This window comes from Nicotiana tabacum, chromosome 9 (genome assembly GCF_000715075.1).
Source record: "Nicotiana tabacum cultivar K326 chromosome 9, ASM71507v2, whole genome shotgun sequence".
Taxonomy (NCBI): Eukaryota; Viridiplantae; Streptophyta; class Magnoliopsida; order Solanales; family Solanaceae; genus Nicotiana; species Nicotiana tabacum.
In genome coordinates this window covers 118,468,805-118,486,072 of record NC_134088.1, presented here as the reverse complement: position 1 = coordinate 118,486,072, position 17,268 = coordinate 118,468,805, and the positions used below count along the sequence as shown (strand labels likewise).

The 17,268-nt window shown below is 36.7% G+C and overlaps 1 protein-coding gene across 4 annotated transcripts; it reads right to left on the bottom strand.

Moving 5' to 3' along the window:
- Positions 1 to 560: 560 nt before the first annotated feature.
- LOC142164298 (uncharacterized) lies at positions 561 to 8,181 on the bottom strand. 4 transcript variants are annotated; one of them, XM_075222132.1, is made up of 10 exons: positions 7,417 to 8,181; positions 6,626 to 6,738; positions 6,418 to 6,480; positions 5,928 to 6,017; positions 5,670 to 5,835; positions 5,223 to 5,412; positions 4,033 to 4,871; positions 2,979 to 3,596; positions 2,652 to 2,717; positions 561 to 941 (listed from the first exon to the last, which is right to left on the bottom strand). In XM_075222132.1, the coding sequence occupies exons 1-10, from the start codon at positions 7,978 to 7,980 to the stop codon at positions 834 to 836; spliced, it is 2,817 nt and encodes a 938-aa protein (XP_075078233.1). In that variant the 5' UTR covers positions 7,981 to 8,181; the 3' UTR covers positions 561 to 833. The 4 variants fall into 4 exon arrangements, with proteins under 4 accessions (XP_075078233.1, XP_075078234.1, XP_075078235.1 ...); XM_075222133.1 differs by having other exon boundaries at positions 6,626 to 6,732; XM_075222134.1 differs by lacking the exon at positions 2,652 to 2,717.
- Positions 8,182 to 17,268: the final 9,087 nt, after the last annotated feature.

The window sequence follows — 17,268 nt, the reverse complement described above, 5'->3', positions numbered from 1 at the left end:
AGATAATATTAATTATGAAGTGGTATACACGATACATCTATAGTTTTTTTATAGGATTTTTTAAAGGAATATCTGAATCCAAGATCTTTAAATGTGAACTATTTTATTTTAATCTATTAATTATTAAATGAAATTATCTTGGATAAATTTCATATGTGGTCACTAAACTTTATTCCTTATAACAATAAAATTACCTAAACTTTTTTTGTCACTTTAAAATAACTTTAACTACCATATCACAACCTTTTTTTTGGTACCTCTGTTGACAGTGGCGGAGTCAGAATTTTCGTTAAGAGATGTCAAAATATATAAAAGTAAACATACCAGAAAATTAAGGGGAGTCAATGCATAGTATATTTACATATAATTTATTTTTTTACCTAGCTACACAGTGTATTTTTCCCGCGAAGGGGTATCATTTGACGCCCCTTAGTAGCCACTGTCTGTTGAACAGGTATGATATGAGCGTAAATATTTCAGTTCTTCGAATTACACTTTAAAAAAAAGAATAAATAAATAAATAAATGTGTGTATATATATATATATATATATATATATATAAAAACTAGATACAATTATAATACTAATTACATGCACTTGTATCAGAAACATACTTGTAAACGAGCTATATATAACATAGACTTCTACAAAAATGCATAAGCTGTAGAGTTAGAAGCATTTTAGTACTCTAATACAGTTTCTGTACAAAGAGATATGTTGAAAACTGTACAAGTTTTTCTGTTGGTTATTCTTGTATATATTTACATGTATAATTGTTGCACTTCTTGATCATTTCCATGTCCTGCAGCTATTATTGACAATGTGTTTTCATGTTATGATGCTAAAGTTGCCCAGAAATTTGATATGCAGAGGCTAGTAGGAGTGCCAATGGTACGTGACCATTTCCAATCTGTATCTCCATTCCGTCGCATTTCTGCCAACTAAAAACGATATACTCTTGTCAACAATTTTGAATGCAGTGTAAACACTACTAGAAATCCGCTAAAAACTGACCAAGAGGTACCGATCGGTCAGAAAAAGCGACCAAAAACCGTCAACATGGACAGAAACAAAAAAAAAATTACATTTTTTTTAAATTACATACCGATCAAAGTTGGTCGGTAAATTGGTCACCAAGTTGATCGAGTTGGTCAGACTTGCTTAGTCAAAGAAACTTTTTGATTACCGACCAACTTTGGTCGGTAATGTAGGCCCAATTTTTTAAACTTTGTTGTTGTTGTTGTTGTTGTTGTTGTGTTGTTGTTCTTGTTGTTGGATATGTGGATGGATTTGGGGTGAATTAGGGGTTTTATGAGGTGAATTGGGGGTATTGGTATGCTGGTAGGTGGTGTAGCTACCAAAACAGGCATTTTATGCCAAAATTAAACCCAGAAAACCGACTAACTCTGGTCAGTAAATAATAATAAAAAAAATAAATTGCATATTACCGACCAACGTTGGTCGGTTAATGAACAATGAATTCCCAGAATTCAACATTACCGACCAACTTTGGTCGGTATTTTGCCTGCACTGTTGAGCTTACCGACCAAAGTTGGTCGATAATTTTTAATTTTAATTATTTAAAAAATATACATTTTTCCAATACCGATCAAAGTTGGTCGTTTTTTTTAATAATTTATAAAAAATATATTTTCATTTTACCGACCAAAGTTGCTCGGTAATAAAAATTAATAAATTTAATACACTGACCAACTTTGGTCGGTAAAATTAAATTAATAAAATATGTTTCCGACCAGTTTTGGTCGGTAAACCATTTACAGTGTCAGATGGTCGTTTAAAGCATACCGACCAACGTTGGTCGGTAATTTCCGACCAACTTTGGTCGATATGCCTTTCCGACCGTCAAAATACCCTCAACACATAAATGGTCGCATTTTGGTCGGTAATTGGCCATAACCGACCAACTTTGGTCGGTGTTTAGCGGATTTCTGGTAGTGATAGTTATGGGGTATGTTGCGCGGACTATTCAAAATGCTGCCGCACCCGTGTTGGATCCTCCGAAAATACACTACTTTTTGGAGGATCTGCAACGCACCCAGCGACATTTTCAGAGAGTCCGAGCAACATAGATTATGGGAGATCATGGTTCAAATCTCGGTTGAGACAAAACAATGTTAGATGATTTCTTTCCATCTACGTACCTAAATATTGATGGATAGAGTTACCCAGTACAATGTTAGTGGAAGATAGTAGATACTGGTGGAATAACTGAGGTGCGTGCAAGCTGGCTTAGGCCCGCCGTTATAACTAAAAAAAGTGAAAAACTTTGAATCTACAATGTTTTTCCTTTCATGGATAGGCAAGGTGTAGATTGTAGGGATGAAATATCTCATATACTTATTCAAGATAAATCTTTTGCATCAATAATAAGTTTTTCTAGCACTTTTAATAATGTCAGATTCTGTTAAAGGGAAAGTTGTATCATGGAAAAGTGTTAAGAGCATTTTCAAGGAGACTATGAAGTGATCAAAGTTTTCAAACCTCTAAACATTCAGTCTTTGGTTGGGCATATAAGCAGCATTTAGAACTGAGGTTTTAGTGATTGTTTAAGTTTTGGCAAGTCTACTTAGCAATCTAAGGCTTTTCAAAGTAATTGACTTTATTGCTGAGAGGAGTTCAAATTTACTTACTCTGCCATCTCTGAGCTCAAATATGACTGAATCTTCAGTAAGAGGAATTGGTCTTGTAGATGCCACCTGTTTATAAACCAAAGTCAACTCGTGACGACATTTAGAGACTTTATTGCATGAACTCACATGTATCTTATGTTGCTCGGATCCTCCAAAAATGCCGTTGCATCTATGTCAGATCCTCCAAAATGGACTTACTTTTGGGGATCTAACACTGGCGTAATGACATATAACAACAGTTTACGTCTAGGGAAGACGGAGGGTCCATGTAACATAGTCTAAAGAATCAAGAAGCCAGTAGAGGAAATATTGCCGATAAACACAAACCTTGGAATCACAGTTTTTGTTTGAGGCTTGCAGGTTTTGTTCAATTATCTCTAAGCGAGCTGCAAGATCATCGTAACTACAAGTTTCTGTACGATCATGAGGGTCAGAGACATGTTCTTCATTTTCCTTGACTTTACTTTCTATATATGGAAAGCCACAGCCTCTCCATTTCCATGTCCCATTGTCCAAGAACCTAAGATATACTTTTCCATCTGAACCTATTAAGAACAAATGAGCACCTTTGAAACATGGTCCTGGTGAACCAACAAGGATGACACTTGGATTAGGTGTTCCATGTTCTATCCAATTCCATCCGTTGGACATCGGATTCCATTGATATTCAACTAGTCCACCATCTTCTGATAGCATGAAAAGAGAACCCTGTAGTGACAGTGAAGATAACCTCATTGCAGTTCCAGGAGATTTCGATAGAACCAAATATTGAGACTGGTAATGCTCGTGCCATAATCCGTTCACTTTGTTATACTGGTATAAGCGTCCGTTCCTTCCAATGACAAATACCACGTTCTCTCGGAGCAGCTCTTGGTCAGCAATGCTAGCAATCTTTGTGTTGCCTGGATATCGACAATCTTTCCATTTGAACTTTCTCAGTGCAACCTATAGAAACAGTTTATGACTCTTTAGCTTTCCTTTTATCACTATTTAGACTAGAAGCTTATTTCAAGATTTTGAATCTAATAGATGCTTAGTGCCACTCATTTTGGCCTTCATATTATCGATCACTATTTTGAATGGAAGCTTTGAGATCTCAAGTTTTTTAATCCAATATATACTTAACGCCACTCATTTTTGCCTTCATTTTATCATTATTTAGACTGCAAGAGGCTGTGAAAACAGCTTCTTGCAGAAATGCACGGTAAGGCTGCGTACAATAGACCCTTGTGGTCCGGCCCTTCCCCGGACCCTGCGCATAGCGAAGCTTAGTGCACCGGATTGCCCTTTCATATGCTTAATTCCACTCGTTTTCTTTACGATACTTACCTTTTTTTGGACCGCGAAACTAGACAAGTAGACATAGTATAATGCTACTTACTGAGAATTGTAGCAATCTCCCACTTTTGCTTACAAAGAAAACTGCATCTTCTTTAGTAACTTTTCGATATTTCCCTGGTAGATCATCCCATGGAGGACCTCCAATTACTTGTCTTCCTTTCCTCATAGCAGTGCAATTTATCCATGCGAGTTCATCGCCATTTCTTTCTCTTATGAGCAAATTCCTTTGCTCATCAACCAAAAACAAACTTCCATTGTAGTTTCCAAGGGCACCTCTTATAGCTGTTGAATGATCATGTCTAAGCCAGAACCAGACATTTTCAGCATTTAGATACTCGAAAATCAATCCATCGTTTGTTATTAGGAAGAACGATTTTCCTTCGTGCATCACCCTCAGATGGAAATTTGAGTTGATCCATTTATCCGGGATATTGTAGTCTTCCTCAGGTTCAGTAGCCTTTTTAGCAGACATATCAATTGATATGTAACTTTGTTGTTCTTTGTTACTCCTTCGCCTTCTCGCATTTGATGTTGTGAGATCAGGTTGAGTGGTTTCATCTTTGATGCCTGCAATGCAATTCGACGGTCCATGTTCTTCAGTACAATATTCTGCATTCCATCCTTCGGTTTCTGATGCATCTATTATAGACCAGACATATTTCTGTGATGATTTTCTTCTCGCATTAACCTGATAATGTGGTCCTGAATTTTCACCTCCGAGGCCGGATAGGTGAAGTTCTCCAAGCCTACCATCATCAAGTAGAAAAATAATTCTGCCAGTTTGCAATTGCACTCCTGGAATTCCTCGCGCAGCCTTGGCATGAGGAGGATAAATATGATTAATCCAACTTTCTGTAATGTCATCATCTTGTTCAATGCCTGTAGTCACGTCGAATACTCAATTTTCGAGGCATATTTACAAGACTTACTGCATCTACATGAATATTTCCTTCATTTGGTTTACTTTTTATGGTAGCATATATTAAGAAGTGTGGCGAAGCAGCATCGAACTACTCTAAAGATGCAGCTGACGCCTGTGAATGAGTGGTCGAGAATATAAGTTAGATCCAGAATGACAGAGATAGAACAGTTAGATATTCTTTAAAATTACTTGTTCTCCTCATTCTCAAAATATTGATGTTTGTTTAAGGTTCAAATGAATACTGTATCTGTTGCTCGGCAATGAATTCACACATTTATAAGGAGAATACAAGTATGTTAAAGACATACCTGAATGATCTGGAATTCGATATTCAAAGATGTAACCAGATGCAGTTGTTAGAAACAATGAGTTTGCATTTTCAGCCAAATTTTCTTCAGAAAGACATGTAATGGAAGAGAGGATATGATCTTTTGGATTTCCATGATTGATCCATTTCCATTTCCTCTGCTGTGACCGTCTCTCTATCAAGTATCCTCCCTTCATACGTTTGAAAGTTCATAAGAAAAGGAAGTCAAAACACGATATGTTAGCACTGAATTAGATAGTGATGCTATGATAGGATTTTATACACATGAGAAGCAAGAATTTGCTTGATCAAATGCATTGAATCAAGGCCTAGTTTCTTGAACTTATATATAAAAAATGACTGTTGTTGCATAGTTTCTTAGTATGGTATTCTTTTTTCTTAAACTAAATTTGTAAGCGTAGGCGATGGACAAAACAAGATCTTGTACCTCAGTCAAGAGAAATAGAGATTTTGAAATAGCTCCTATCACTCCTTGTAAACAGCAACCTAGAGATGGTTTCAGAGAAGTATTTTGGGCAGAAGACTCTTTCCTTATATGCTTCTTCCACGACGGCCTTGATCTCTCATCATATTCATAAAGATCTCCTGCGGTACTGAAGCAAAATATGACATCCATTAGACAAAGTTACAGAGGTTATTGGAATGATACTGAAACAAAAGAACTAGGATCTTTTTGCTGTTTCACCTTATAGTAAAGACTACTTCTGATCTAAATGTAGATGCGTCTGCGATTGCTGCAACATCTCCTCCTGGAGGTTTTCCATGATCTGTCCACCTAATTACATATGTAAACAGACAGTTTAGCAAACTCCATTATATATTCTTGAGCAAAAGACATTCTTGCTACCTAGTTCGCGCATTTTCTCTCCTAGCTTCTTGGCTTGTGCATATAACATTCTGACTTTGTGCAGTACTAAAAACAAAAAATTGTGTCCATTCTATCAGTAAAAAAGGGCAGCCCGGTGCTCTAAGATCTCGGCTATGCGCGGGGTCTGGGACCACAAGGGTCTTAACCTGCATTTCTGCAAGAGGCTGTTTCCACGACTTGAACCCGTGATCTCCTGGTCACATGGCACCAACTTTACCAGTTACGCCAAAGCTCCCTTTCGTCCATTCTATCAGTCATTATAGAATAAAAAGCACTTTAGTGTGTGATATGCATAAGTTGTTCTTACCTTAGAGGATCAACCTCAGAGAGTTCTAATAAAGTTCCATTCTTTGTGCAGAAATATATTCTCCTGATGTTGATGCACAAATTCAAAGTCTTATTAGCTTTAGCCTGGAGCTCACAAGTCACAACTATCTCCAGTAACATAATTTAACTTTGTTTTTCCTCAACAAAATCTTCAATAGCATAAAGCCAAGTGATTATGCTATACTCACTTCCTATCACTGGAGACAACTCCTGATCCAATTTGAATTACAGAACTTTGTGTTGTTTCTGTACTTGGTGGTGTAATATCAATCCAAACTGGCTGATCATTACTTAACTGCAACTGAGGGGAAAATATAGATTACCCTTTTTGCACTAAAGGAAGATAAAGACCATAATTTTATTGAAAATTTTAACTGATACAACAACAACAACAAAAACAACTGTGCTTCAATTCCAAACATCTTGGGAGTCAGCTATATGAATACTCACCGTACATATCGCTTCATTTAAGCCCGTCTTAGTCCAATATTATAAAGGAGGATTATAATAAGATATTCTCTAAAATTCACACCAAAGATAAACAGCAAATTTGATTGAGGATTATAATTTGATAAAACAATAACAACAGGTCAACAACAACAACAGTTACACCTCAATCCTAAGTCAGGGTCGGCTATATGAATCCTCATTGTCCACGTCGCTCCATTTAAGCCCATATCAGTCCATCATTATAAAAGAGAATTATGATCTGATATTCACTAAAATTTAGATCAAAGGAAGATAAACAACAAGTATGAGTGAGAATCATAATCTAATACAACAACAACGATTGCGCTTCAACTCCAAGCAAGTCGAGGTCTGCCATATGAATCATCACTGTCCATGTCGCTCCATATATTTCCGCATCAGTCCAATATTAGAAAAGAAAATCATATTATGATATTCACTAAATTTTATCAAAAAGTTGAATGATTGTTTACATGCTTATTTGTAGTCTATTTGGATGCTTAAAGATTACCTGATAGAGGTTTCCTGACTCTGATAGAGCAAGAATTGTCTGATTGACAATAAAAATAGAAACTGCATATCCTGCTGATAATGGCAAATCGTGAGGTGCTATTACCCACTGCAATCCATTCCAAAATCTTTCATAAATTGATCCACTTATACCAGTTATCCAAATGGATATCTCAGACATTTTTGTCAAAGAAACTCTTTTTCTCAAAGGAAGATTAGAATAAGAACAACTTTCCTCATCCTTAACTTTTGTAAATATCTCCCTTTTTTCAGGTTCTTGATAAGTAGTAGTCTTAGTAATCTGATCAATAATTCTATTGACTTTTGTACAGTTATCCTTGAAACAAGAAACTAAGTCATAAGGCAAATTCACTTGTACCCAACTCTTGGATTGCTCATCATATTCCCAAAAATTGTTGGTTTTTTGCTCAAATTTTCTCTGAGCTTGTCTTACATATTGGTGCACAAACCAAGATTCTGACTCAGAATCTGAAACAACAGCACATCTAAATGATGACAAGACAATGAAAATGGTCAAGAACATGAAATAGAACTTGAATAACATGGTTCTTGGATCATGAATAAGATATGCATATACTGCTAAGAACAGTACTTATCTAGTTTTCTGCATATAAATGACCCTTATGGGCCATAGTAAAATAGAGTTCTCTGGCACCATTCTAAGGACAACAGGTACCATTTTTGGAAGTAAGACATACTTCTAGCCAATATTCTTCATAGGGGTAGGCTAGAGGAGTTTTGTGGGGGCTAGGGGCGGAAGCCCAAAAATTACATAGTATATATAAGTTCAATTTTTTATGTAATATATAATAGATGTACTGTTGAATTTCGTTGACCTTTTCGTATGTTCACCTTTTTTTTTTTTTTAATGCAAAGGGAGCCTTATTTTATGGGACCGGGAGGTCACGGGTTCGAGCCGTGAAAACAATATTTTACAGAAATGCAGGGTAAAGTTGCGTACAATAGAACTTTTTAGTCCGGCTCTTTCTCAGACATAGCGGGAGCTTAGTGCATCGGGCTATTTTTTTTTTTCTTACTTTTTTATGCCGAAAAATTACCTTGCATATATAAGGTTTAATTTTTTTATGTATATATAATAGATGTTGAATTTTCTTGACTTTTTCGCGTGTTCACTTTTTTTACTTTTCAATTTTCCTTGGTGATAATGTTGCCTCCGCACGGGTAGGGGTTATGTTATGTATTTGTATATATAAAAAAATATCAAGTTTTTTTTCCAATTATGATGGGAGTTGTTTGAAACTGGTAATATATAGGTTGTTAAATTGTAACTACCTGTCTAGCTAGATCAACTAATGGTTTTTTAGTCAACAGAAATAGTAATTAAGACTAAGGTAATAAAGTGTTTAATGGGGGGTCAAGGTGGTTGTTTAACTTCTTCTTTTTTTCTTTTTTTTTTCCATCGACTTCCTTCTAATTGCTTTATAACTTTATCAGATATTTTAATGTTTTTTTTTTTACCTAAATTTGATGACTTTGTATAGTCTATAGTCTTTAGATTGCGATGTTAATCAAATTGAAATATCAAGCACCCAAGGGTGTGCATAGATATTTTTTCCTCATATGTTTAATAATTAGTAGCAAAAAGAGTTATTCGATATTTGTGCTGGTAGAAAGTGATAAGTATTCAGAAATATAGTTAAGATGCGCAAAAGCGAATTCAAACACCACTTTTATTTTGTGTATAAAAGAAATAACTGGAATAGCTAATAAAGAAGACTGTCAATGTCTAATATTTTATTCCATATTTTCACAAATCACAAATTGTGAATTATAAAGATACAATTTTGATTCTTGTGGACCTGATTTTTTGTGGAATCTTTCAAGATTAATAATAGAGGATCACTTTTTGCCCCCCACCACCCCACACCCCACACCCCAGTTCAACCCACCCCCAATCCAATACTTCATCTCTAAGTTGCTCATAGGATTGACACTTGGCAACAATAGACAGAATAAGATTCATTACCTTTTTTTAGTCCAAGTTGTTAGGTTCTATTCCCTAATGAAAGCCATCAAAATTGATAGTTGTAAAAGCAAAGGCTAGATATAGATACCAGGAAATTGAGATTATTGACTTTTCCTACTGGAGAAATATATTCATTTGTATGATCTTAAAATCTTCGAAATTTTTTCTATTAAGATAATATGATTTAATATGTTCAAATAAGACAGATCACAATATGATATGTTCAATATTCTTTAATATTGATCGCGAAACGAAATTTAAATATCAAAGTTAAGAGACTTGTGTGTATGTATGTATATGTATATATATATATATATATATATATATATATATATATATATATATATATATATATATATATATATATATATATAATTTCCGTTGTTTTAATTAATATATACAATTTTTATCTGAAAAATTTATATTTTAAGGTTATTTGCACATAGTTCAAATAATAACAACAACAACAGCATACTCAGTGAAATATCACATGTAAGATCTGGGAAGGGTAGAGTGTACGCAAACTTTACCCCTGCCTTTAAAAAGATAGAGGGGTTGTGTTACACCCTATATTTTCGTACGTAAAACATGCGTCGTAAGCAAACTAATGTAGGACCAAAAATGAGATAATATTTAAAAGTATATAAAGTAAGTTAATCATGTTACCTCTGAGGTTACAAATATTGAAGATCATGAACAACAAGTACAAAGAGGGTTGGACAGTTCAGAAGCTAAAGCAATTAAATAAAGCAATGTTTCGTCGAAAGTCGACAAGTTGGGAATGTTATAACATGTACCTTTGGGGTGAGACTAGGGTGATTAACATGATAAGGAGATTATATTATGATTTATATTAGTCGTATGACATCCGTGTGTTATGTTTTGAAGTCAAGCGAATTGTGGAACAAAAGTCGATGAAAGTCATCACAAGTTACATTCATAAGTTTTACTGAAACTTTGGGTCAAATGTAACTGCAATTTTCTCCCAATATACTTAGAGTTATGGGGTGTTCCACCCATCAAATTAAAGATCTATGAGTCTATTTTCCAACGCATTAAATCGTTTGTCAATACGATATCAGAGTAGAGAGATATGGGCATTTTTGCGATACTGCACAAGCTGCTAGGTGACAAGTAGGTGTGTCACCTACTTGCTTAAATGAAAGCCCCAAAATAGGCCATTTCGGGTCGTCCAAAGAGGCCTTTTAAAGGCCTATTTTCTTCATATATTAGACTTAAAATAGAGCATAATAACCAGACATAAACTCTGCAAAGAATCCTCCCAAATATTTTTCACAAACCCTAATTGATTTTCTCTCCCTTTCAAGTTCTAATTGGAGGTAAAACCTAGAGTTTGAAGAACCAAGATAGGAGCTGAGTTATCCAACAAAAAAGGTGAGTTTACTGATCTCTTTCATCCATTTTTTCTGCTGTAAATTCATGGTAAGTCGTTCTATACTTGTAATAACTCACGGGATGGTGATCGGAAGCCGTTAGTTCGAGTTATTCACTTGTAGCGGACTGTTTTGTGGACTGTTTTGTGTTGCTATTGGGCTGCGTGTTTACTACTATTTTGTGGAGTTTTGGAGGAGGAAGGGAGTGTAGAAACACCATATAAATGTAGGGTGGTTGGCTGGTCGTTCGTCATAACATTTTCGGGTCGTTTGACACTACTACGGTGGTCGTTTTGTGTGTGAAGAGATTGGGGTGTGTTGGGCTGTTTTGTAGTATTTGATGGTGTATATAGGGCTGAAAAATGATGTATATATGTTGTTATTGTTCTGTTCTTGTATTGTTGGTGTTATCTTGAATTTGGAGGAAGTAAGGATTATAGGGGAGATGCTGCCCGTTTTAATACAAAATAAGTTTGTCGTTCGTTGTGCGATAGTTGTACCTTTCATAACTTAACGATAGTATTATTATCATTCTTGTAGATTAAGGTGCAAAGAGGTGAGTTCAACTTGGTGATTGGAAAGATTGTGATAAAGTATGTTAAGGCTAAGCCCTTCCTTCATTTTGGCATGATCTCGTAGCTACATGTGTTAATAATGAGACATAAAGAGAAGTTCGTATTCATGAATTTATTCACATTATTCTAGTCTCATAAGTTACAATATTATTCCTTATCGAGACTTCATATTCAGTTTAGTTTTGTCTTTATTCAGTCAAGAGAGCAGAGGGTCTCTATATATATACAATATTATACTATTTTCACCACCATCGAGCTATAATCGGTGGGCAGACCCCTATTGGGCAACCTCTGATCAGATGGTAAGTTATATATACCGAGCCTACTGTGGCCGAGCGCCTATGAGCGAGCCCAGGATGGCCGAGGTACAGAGCTCAGTATGGCCGAGCGCCTATGAGCGAGCCTACTACGGCCGAGCAGTTACACGTACCGAGCTTTATAGGGCCGGACATTTATTTTACTTACTATATTGAAGGAGTTTAGTCACTATCAGCAGGTAAGTATATCTCCATACCATCTTTGACTCCCAGTTAATTTCAGTTATCATATTATCAGTTTAGTTTTAGATTTCAGTTATTTTATTGCCTTACATACTCGGTACATTATTTCGTACTGATGTCCCTTTTTTGGGGGCGCTGCATTTCATGCGTGCAGGTTCAGACAGACAGACGGGTAGACCTCCTCAGTAGGTGTTTTCCGAGTTCAGCCTGATCGGTAAGCTCCACGTCTTTCGGAGTTGCCAGGTCTAGAGTTTTGTGTACATCTTATGTATATCTGTATATATGTTATGGGTAGGTCGGGGCCCTGTTCCGATCATAATATATCTATCAGTAGAGGCTTGTAGACATATCCTGTTGGTTAGTACAGTATGTTGGGTTTGTAGGCCTGGTATGTATATTTGATGGTTTGTCAGCTGTAGTAGCTATGACGGCCTTGTCGGCCTAGCTTTATATTGATGTTTAGTTAGCGCTAGTTTCCATTCAGTTTTATATTTTGCTTCGCAAATTGTCTTGCAAGGTGGCCCCATGGCCAAAGTATGACATTATATGTTCAGAGTCCCTTAGTCGTAATTTGGTACGCCAGGTTAGGTGGGGCACCGGGTGTTTGTCTCGCTCCTAGGTTCGGGGCGTGACAGGTTGTTTTCAAATAACCCAAATTATAATTTGACAGAATTTGTGTTCACACATCACGCGAATACTAATACAAGTTTTCAAAAGAAGGGTAATTTTCAGCAAAGATAACATACCGTAAAATTCTGTGCTTGATGTCAATCTATTAACTTTTGGAATTTAATGGATAATGTTCGGTGACTTTTTTCTATCTGTTTAAGTTTTGAATGATAAAATTATTTAACACCTATACTGGTGGATAATAACAGGTATACCTAAAAAAAAAAATTGAGTTCGAATACTACTATTTTTTGTTAAGGCAATGGTTTACACATGAATTTGACTTTTTGTAAGTATATTATAAAGAATTCTTTGAGTAGTATCTCATGAATCAAGGGACCATTTTCTGCATTCTTAGACATTTACTAATCTTTTCATAAAGAAGATAAACTATTAACAAGTTCGTTTTCCCTTGTGACGAAGCAAAATATGTCAATAATATGTACCACCAAATATATGAGAGTTTTGTCTATTTTTTTCTTAGGGGTTCAAAAAAGAGTAACAAATAAAATGGAAAAGCTCAAACAATAGAAATGACCATGAAATAATTGAGAAACTCGTGACATTATAATCCGAATTGAGGCCTCTTTTCCAAAGGAATCTGCCCCTTGGTGACGAAACAACAATTTTATTTGCACAAGAAAATAAGTGTTCCGAACTAGTACTCAAACATATATAGTCAACCATCTCTATATAGGCTCGTTTGTTCCGATATTTCTTGGGTTTTATAGTAAATGATTGTTATACACCTATAACAACATTTGGCGTTTAAATATTTTTGGCTGTTATAAATAAAAATTATCCAAAAATCAACTATTTTTTCCTTTTTAATATTACATATAAAAGATAAAAAAATTATTCAAATTTAAAATCTCAAAAATATGCATATTTCACTAGTTAAATATTAAAAAAAGCTAATATATTATTAATAAATTTATAACTAAACGTATAAAGATTTAAACTCTAAGGCAATCATTTTAAAGCTATCTAGAAAAATAAATTATTTCAAGATTCATGGAAGAACTTTGTAATTATAACTTGTTTTGTAGATTTCATTCTCTCACTAGCGATATAACTCTTGAATTGGCGAAGGTTTGTGTCCAAATTTTCAGCAAAAAAGTATCCAATAGTTTTTCCTTGAAGATAATCTAAGAGCTTAACTTTTTAATTTTTTTATCGAAATATTCTTTGAATTTGTCAAATAGAAAAGATATCATGTGCAAATCTTTAAATCTTATATCTTATGCAAGATAGAAATTTTGTTTAATGAAAAAAATTGTGTGCATATTTTTAGAATTATTATTAGTAATCTAAAAGATTCTATACGGTTGTCATACAGGGGTAATTTAACAAAGAGCGTTCTCCTATAAATATGGTTGTTGCTGTTATAGGTAAAAAGTTATTATAGAGAGATAAAATATAAATTAAAAAATTGGTTATAAGAAAAATATGGCTTTTATAGTGAATGACTAATATATAGGGATGTTGTTATAGAGAGGTCTGACTGTAGTTAATTTTTTCACTTTAATTTTATTTCGTTTGGTCACCTAAACATATACATATATATATGTTTACCCTAAAAATTGAGTAACAATTAAACTTATATTGTGGTTCTAAAGATATGTGATTTAAATCAACACCAATTAATAAACGATGAATTAAATAGATAACTTGGACAATAAAATAAATCAAACCGGTCTGCAAACGATGCCTCGACCTTGATTCAAGATAGTCTCGAGGTTAGTTACTATGAACAATATTGGATAGAACAAGCAGTGATGAACAGTAAGTAAGACAAAGAAAGCAGCGTATATGTATATTCTTATCAGTGAATAATGATGCCTTACAAATGATTGGAACTCCTCTTTATATAGTAGAGGAAACTTAATTATGGTACAACTCTAATAACGGAAATAAACCCCATAATTGGCACTAATAACCGCTTTGATTTGATCTGTTCCGAGATTTTCGCCGTGATCTTCGACCGATTGCTGACATCTCGCCATTCTGTTATTACGCCTTACTCGAAGTAGGTCATACTTGATCTCGATTGTTGCTGGCCTCGATCTCAATGACCACTTCGATCTCCAGGCTCGATGTTCTATCTTCGAGCTCGAGCCCGATCTATTATGAGGTTACCCTCGAGGCACTCCCCTGCCGCCGAAATCGGGTATGCCCGATTTCGATCGTATACAAATAGTACCCGATTTCGATCGTATACAAATAATACCCGATTTCGATCGTATACAAATAGTCCCCTCATTTTTTTTGGAGTGTAACGAGAAGAAAACGAATTCGAGACTTCGATTTAATACCTCAATCAATTATGACGTCAATATCGTGATGTAAACGACAGAAGCGACTGAAGCGCCACGTCTGCACAGTTCCCAAAATCATTAATTAACACCAGTTGATGGTCGGCCACCAGTGCTTTCAAACCATCAAAGTGGTTATTATAAATAGACCACCTTCATAATCTTCTCAAACTTTACTTTCAAATTTCTTCTAATCTTCAAAAGCTCTTCTATCTTCTTCAAGTTCATCAATTTTGCTAGTTTCCATATACTAATCTCTTATTAAAATACAAATTCCACCTTCTTCTTCCTTAAACCTCATATAGCAATGGCAAAAACATCAAAGACCATTCCTCAAGAAGAAAAAGCCTCCTCATCGCGGCCGGCCGGTGACAAAACACCAGTGGAGCCACATATCGAAGAGTGCATCCCCGGTCCATGTGAACTTACTTCCGACTTTAAAGTCGGAAAACCCTCTTCGATTCCCGGCCGATGCGAGCCCATGTCTAGATACATCTGTTCGATATCCGAAGATGATCTCGAGCAGGTGAAAATGTACTGCCACTGGGAGAATAAAGAGGTGGTGATTCCAACCCCCGAAGAGGACATCACCACTCATGTGAACGGGTTCTTAAGTGTGTATACTTACCCTTTCACACTGGGCTTCGTCGATCCTGTCATAATCGACTTCTGCCACCAATACCGGGTAACCCTAGACCAGATCTACCCCTCTTTTTAGCGCATTGTCATTTTGCTCAGATTCTTCTCGAGCAATATCGAGGGGATGTCTTTCACCCTCGATCATCTCATTAGGCTATACAACCCCCGTCTTTATCGGGGTGGACTGATAAGGCTTCAGCGCCGGGCCACGAAGGTGCTATTCTCGAGCATAGACAAGTACAAGGACTGAGGATGGATGTGCCGGTTTGTCCGAGTCAGGACTTCCGATTTAATCCCCACCGAGAAGATGCCATTCCACGAAGAATGGAACATGAAGCGTAAGTAAAACTTCACCGATAACGTTTGATTACTTGTTATGTTTCCTTTACCTCTTCTCATCTATATTCTTCTTATGGTGCAGCTTCCCCCTTGTTTCCTGGTGCAGTCCCAAACCTTGCAGGTTGGGTTCGACAACTGGTTTCAAATTCTTTATATGCTGAGCGCTCGTGGCGTGATTTGGCCAAGGGTCGATGGGAGGCCAGAAATCATAGTAAGTTTCCCCGTCTGTGTTTGATGCTTTCCTGTGAAATACTTCCTTTTAACTTAATTTCTTCTCATACAGGTCTTGGAGATAGTGTCGTTATGAGGCCGCCTCCCCTCGGGGAAGAGGAGGTCCCGAAGTCGACCAAAGACAAGAAAAGGAAAAGGGCCTCGCCACCAGATACCCCAAAGCCTAAGAACTGCACGGCTCGAAAGTCGAAGACTGATCTCGCCGTTTTGCCTGCCGATGTAGTCCAAATGCTACGAGATAAAGACGAGGAGGAAGAGGATGTCGACTGCCTGCTGGTGGCTCAGAAGAGGGAGGGCATCGAAGTTTTGAGAACTGCGGAGCCGGTGACGGTCGAGAAGGTTCAGCCGCAGACCGAGGTGATCTCGCAGGAAGGTTCGAGCAAAGTTCCCGAGTCATCGGGTGTTGAGGATACCTCCTGCCGTGATGAGCAACCAGTGGGTTTGCTCGAAGGGTCTAGTTCTGAGGCCCTTCAAAGAGAAGAGAATGCCCCAAGTGACTCGCTTGGGGCAATTAACGTTGATGATTCGCCGCCCGATCCTACGTTCTCTGAGGGGAAGTTTCGGGATGCCCGGTCCATGGGGACACCCGATGTGGGGACAGCCCCCGAAGGGGATGATATATTTCACGGCTGCTTCACGGGGGTCGATGATGTTTCTGACATGGACGCATCACTCATTTTTGATGAGGCTCAGTGGCTTCTGATCCAAGTGAGTTTTACTTGTGGTCGATGATGTTACCATGCTTACGTTTGTTCTTATTTTTCTAAGTCTGATTTTATTTCTTTCTGCACAGGCTACGGCGCTCCATCGAGAAGCGTCCTCCAAATACTGGGCTGAGCTAGCCCGATGTGAGACTGATCTCAAAAAGCTTATGGAGGAGAGAGACTCCCTAAAACTCCTCTATGTGCAAAAAGAAGAGGAGATCATGAGTATTCGAGCCAAGCTGACAAGAGCTCATCAAGATCAGACCGAGCTCATTAAGCAAGTAATGTCAATTTTTGGGAGCTTGTTATGTATTAATTTAATATTGGCGACTAACACTTTGATTCTGCAGGTTCAGCAGAAGGCCGAATTGGTTGAGCAGCTTTGTGAGGAAGCCAAGATGAAAGAGGCAGAGACTTTGGGGTGAAAGCCGAGTATGGACCATCTCGCCTCGGAGAAAGATGCGGTTCGGGCCCAACTG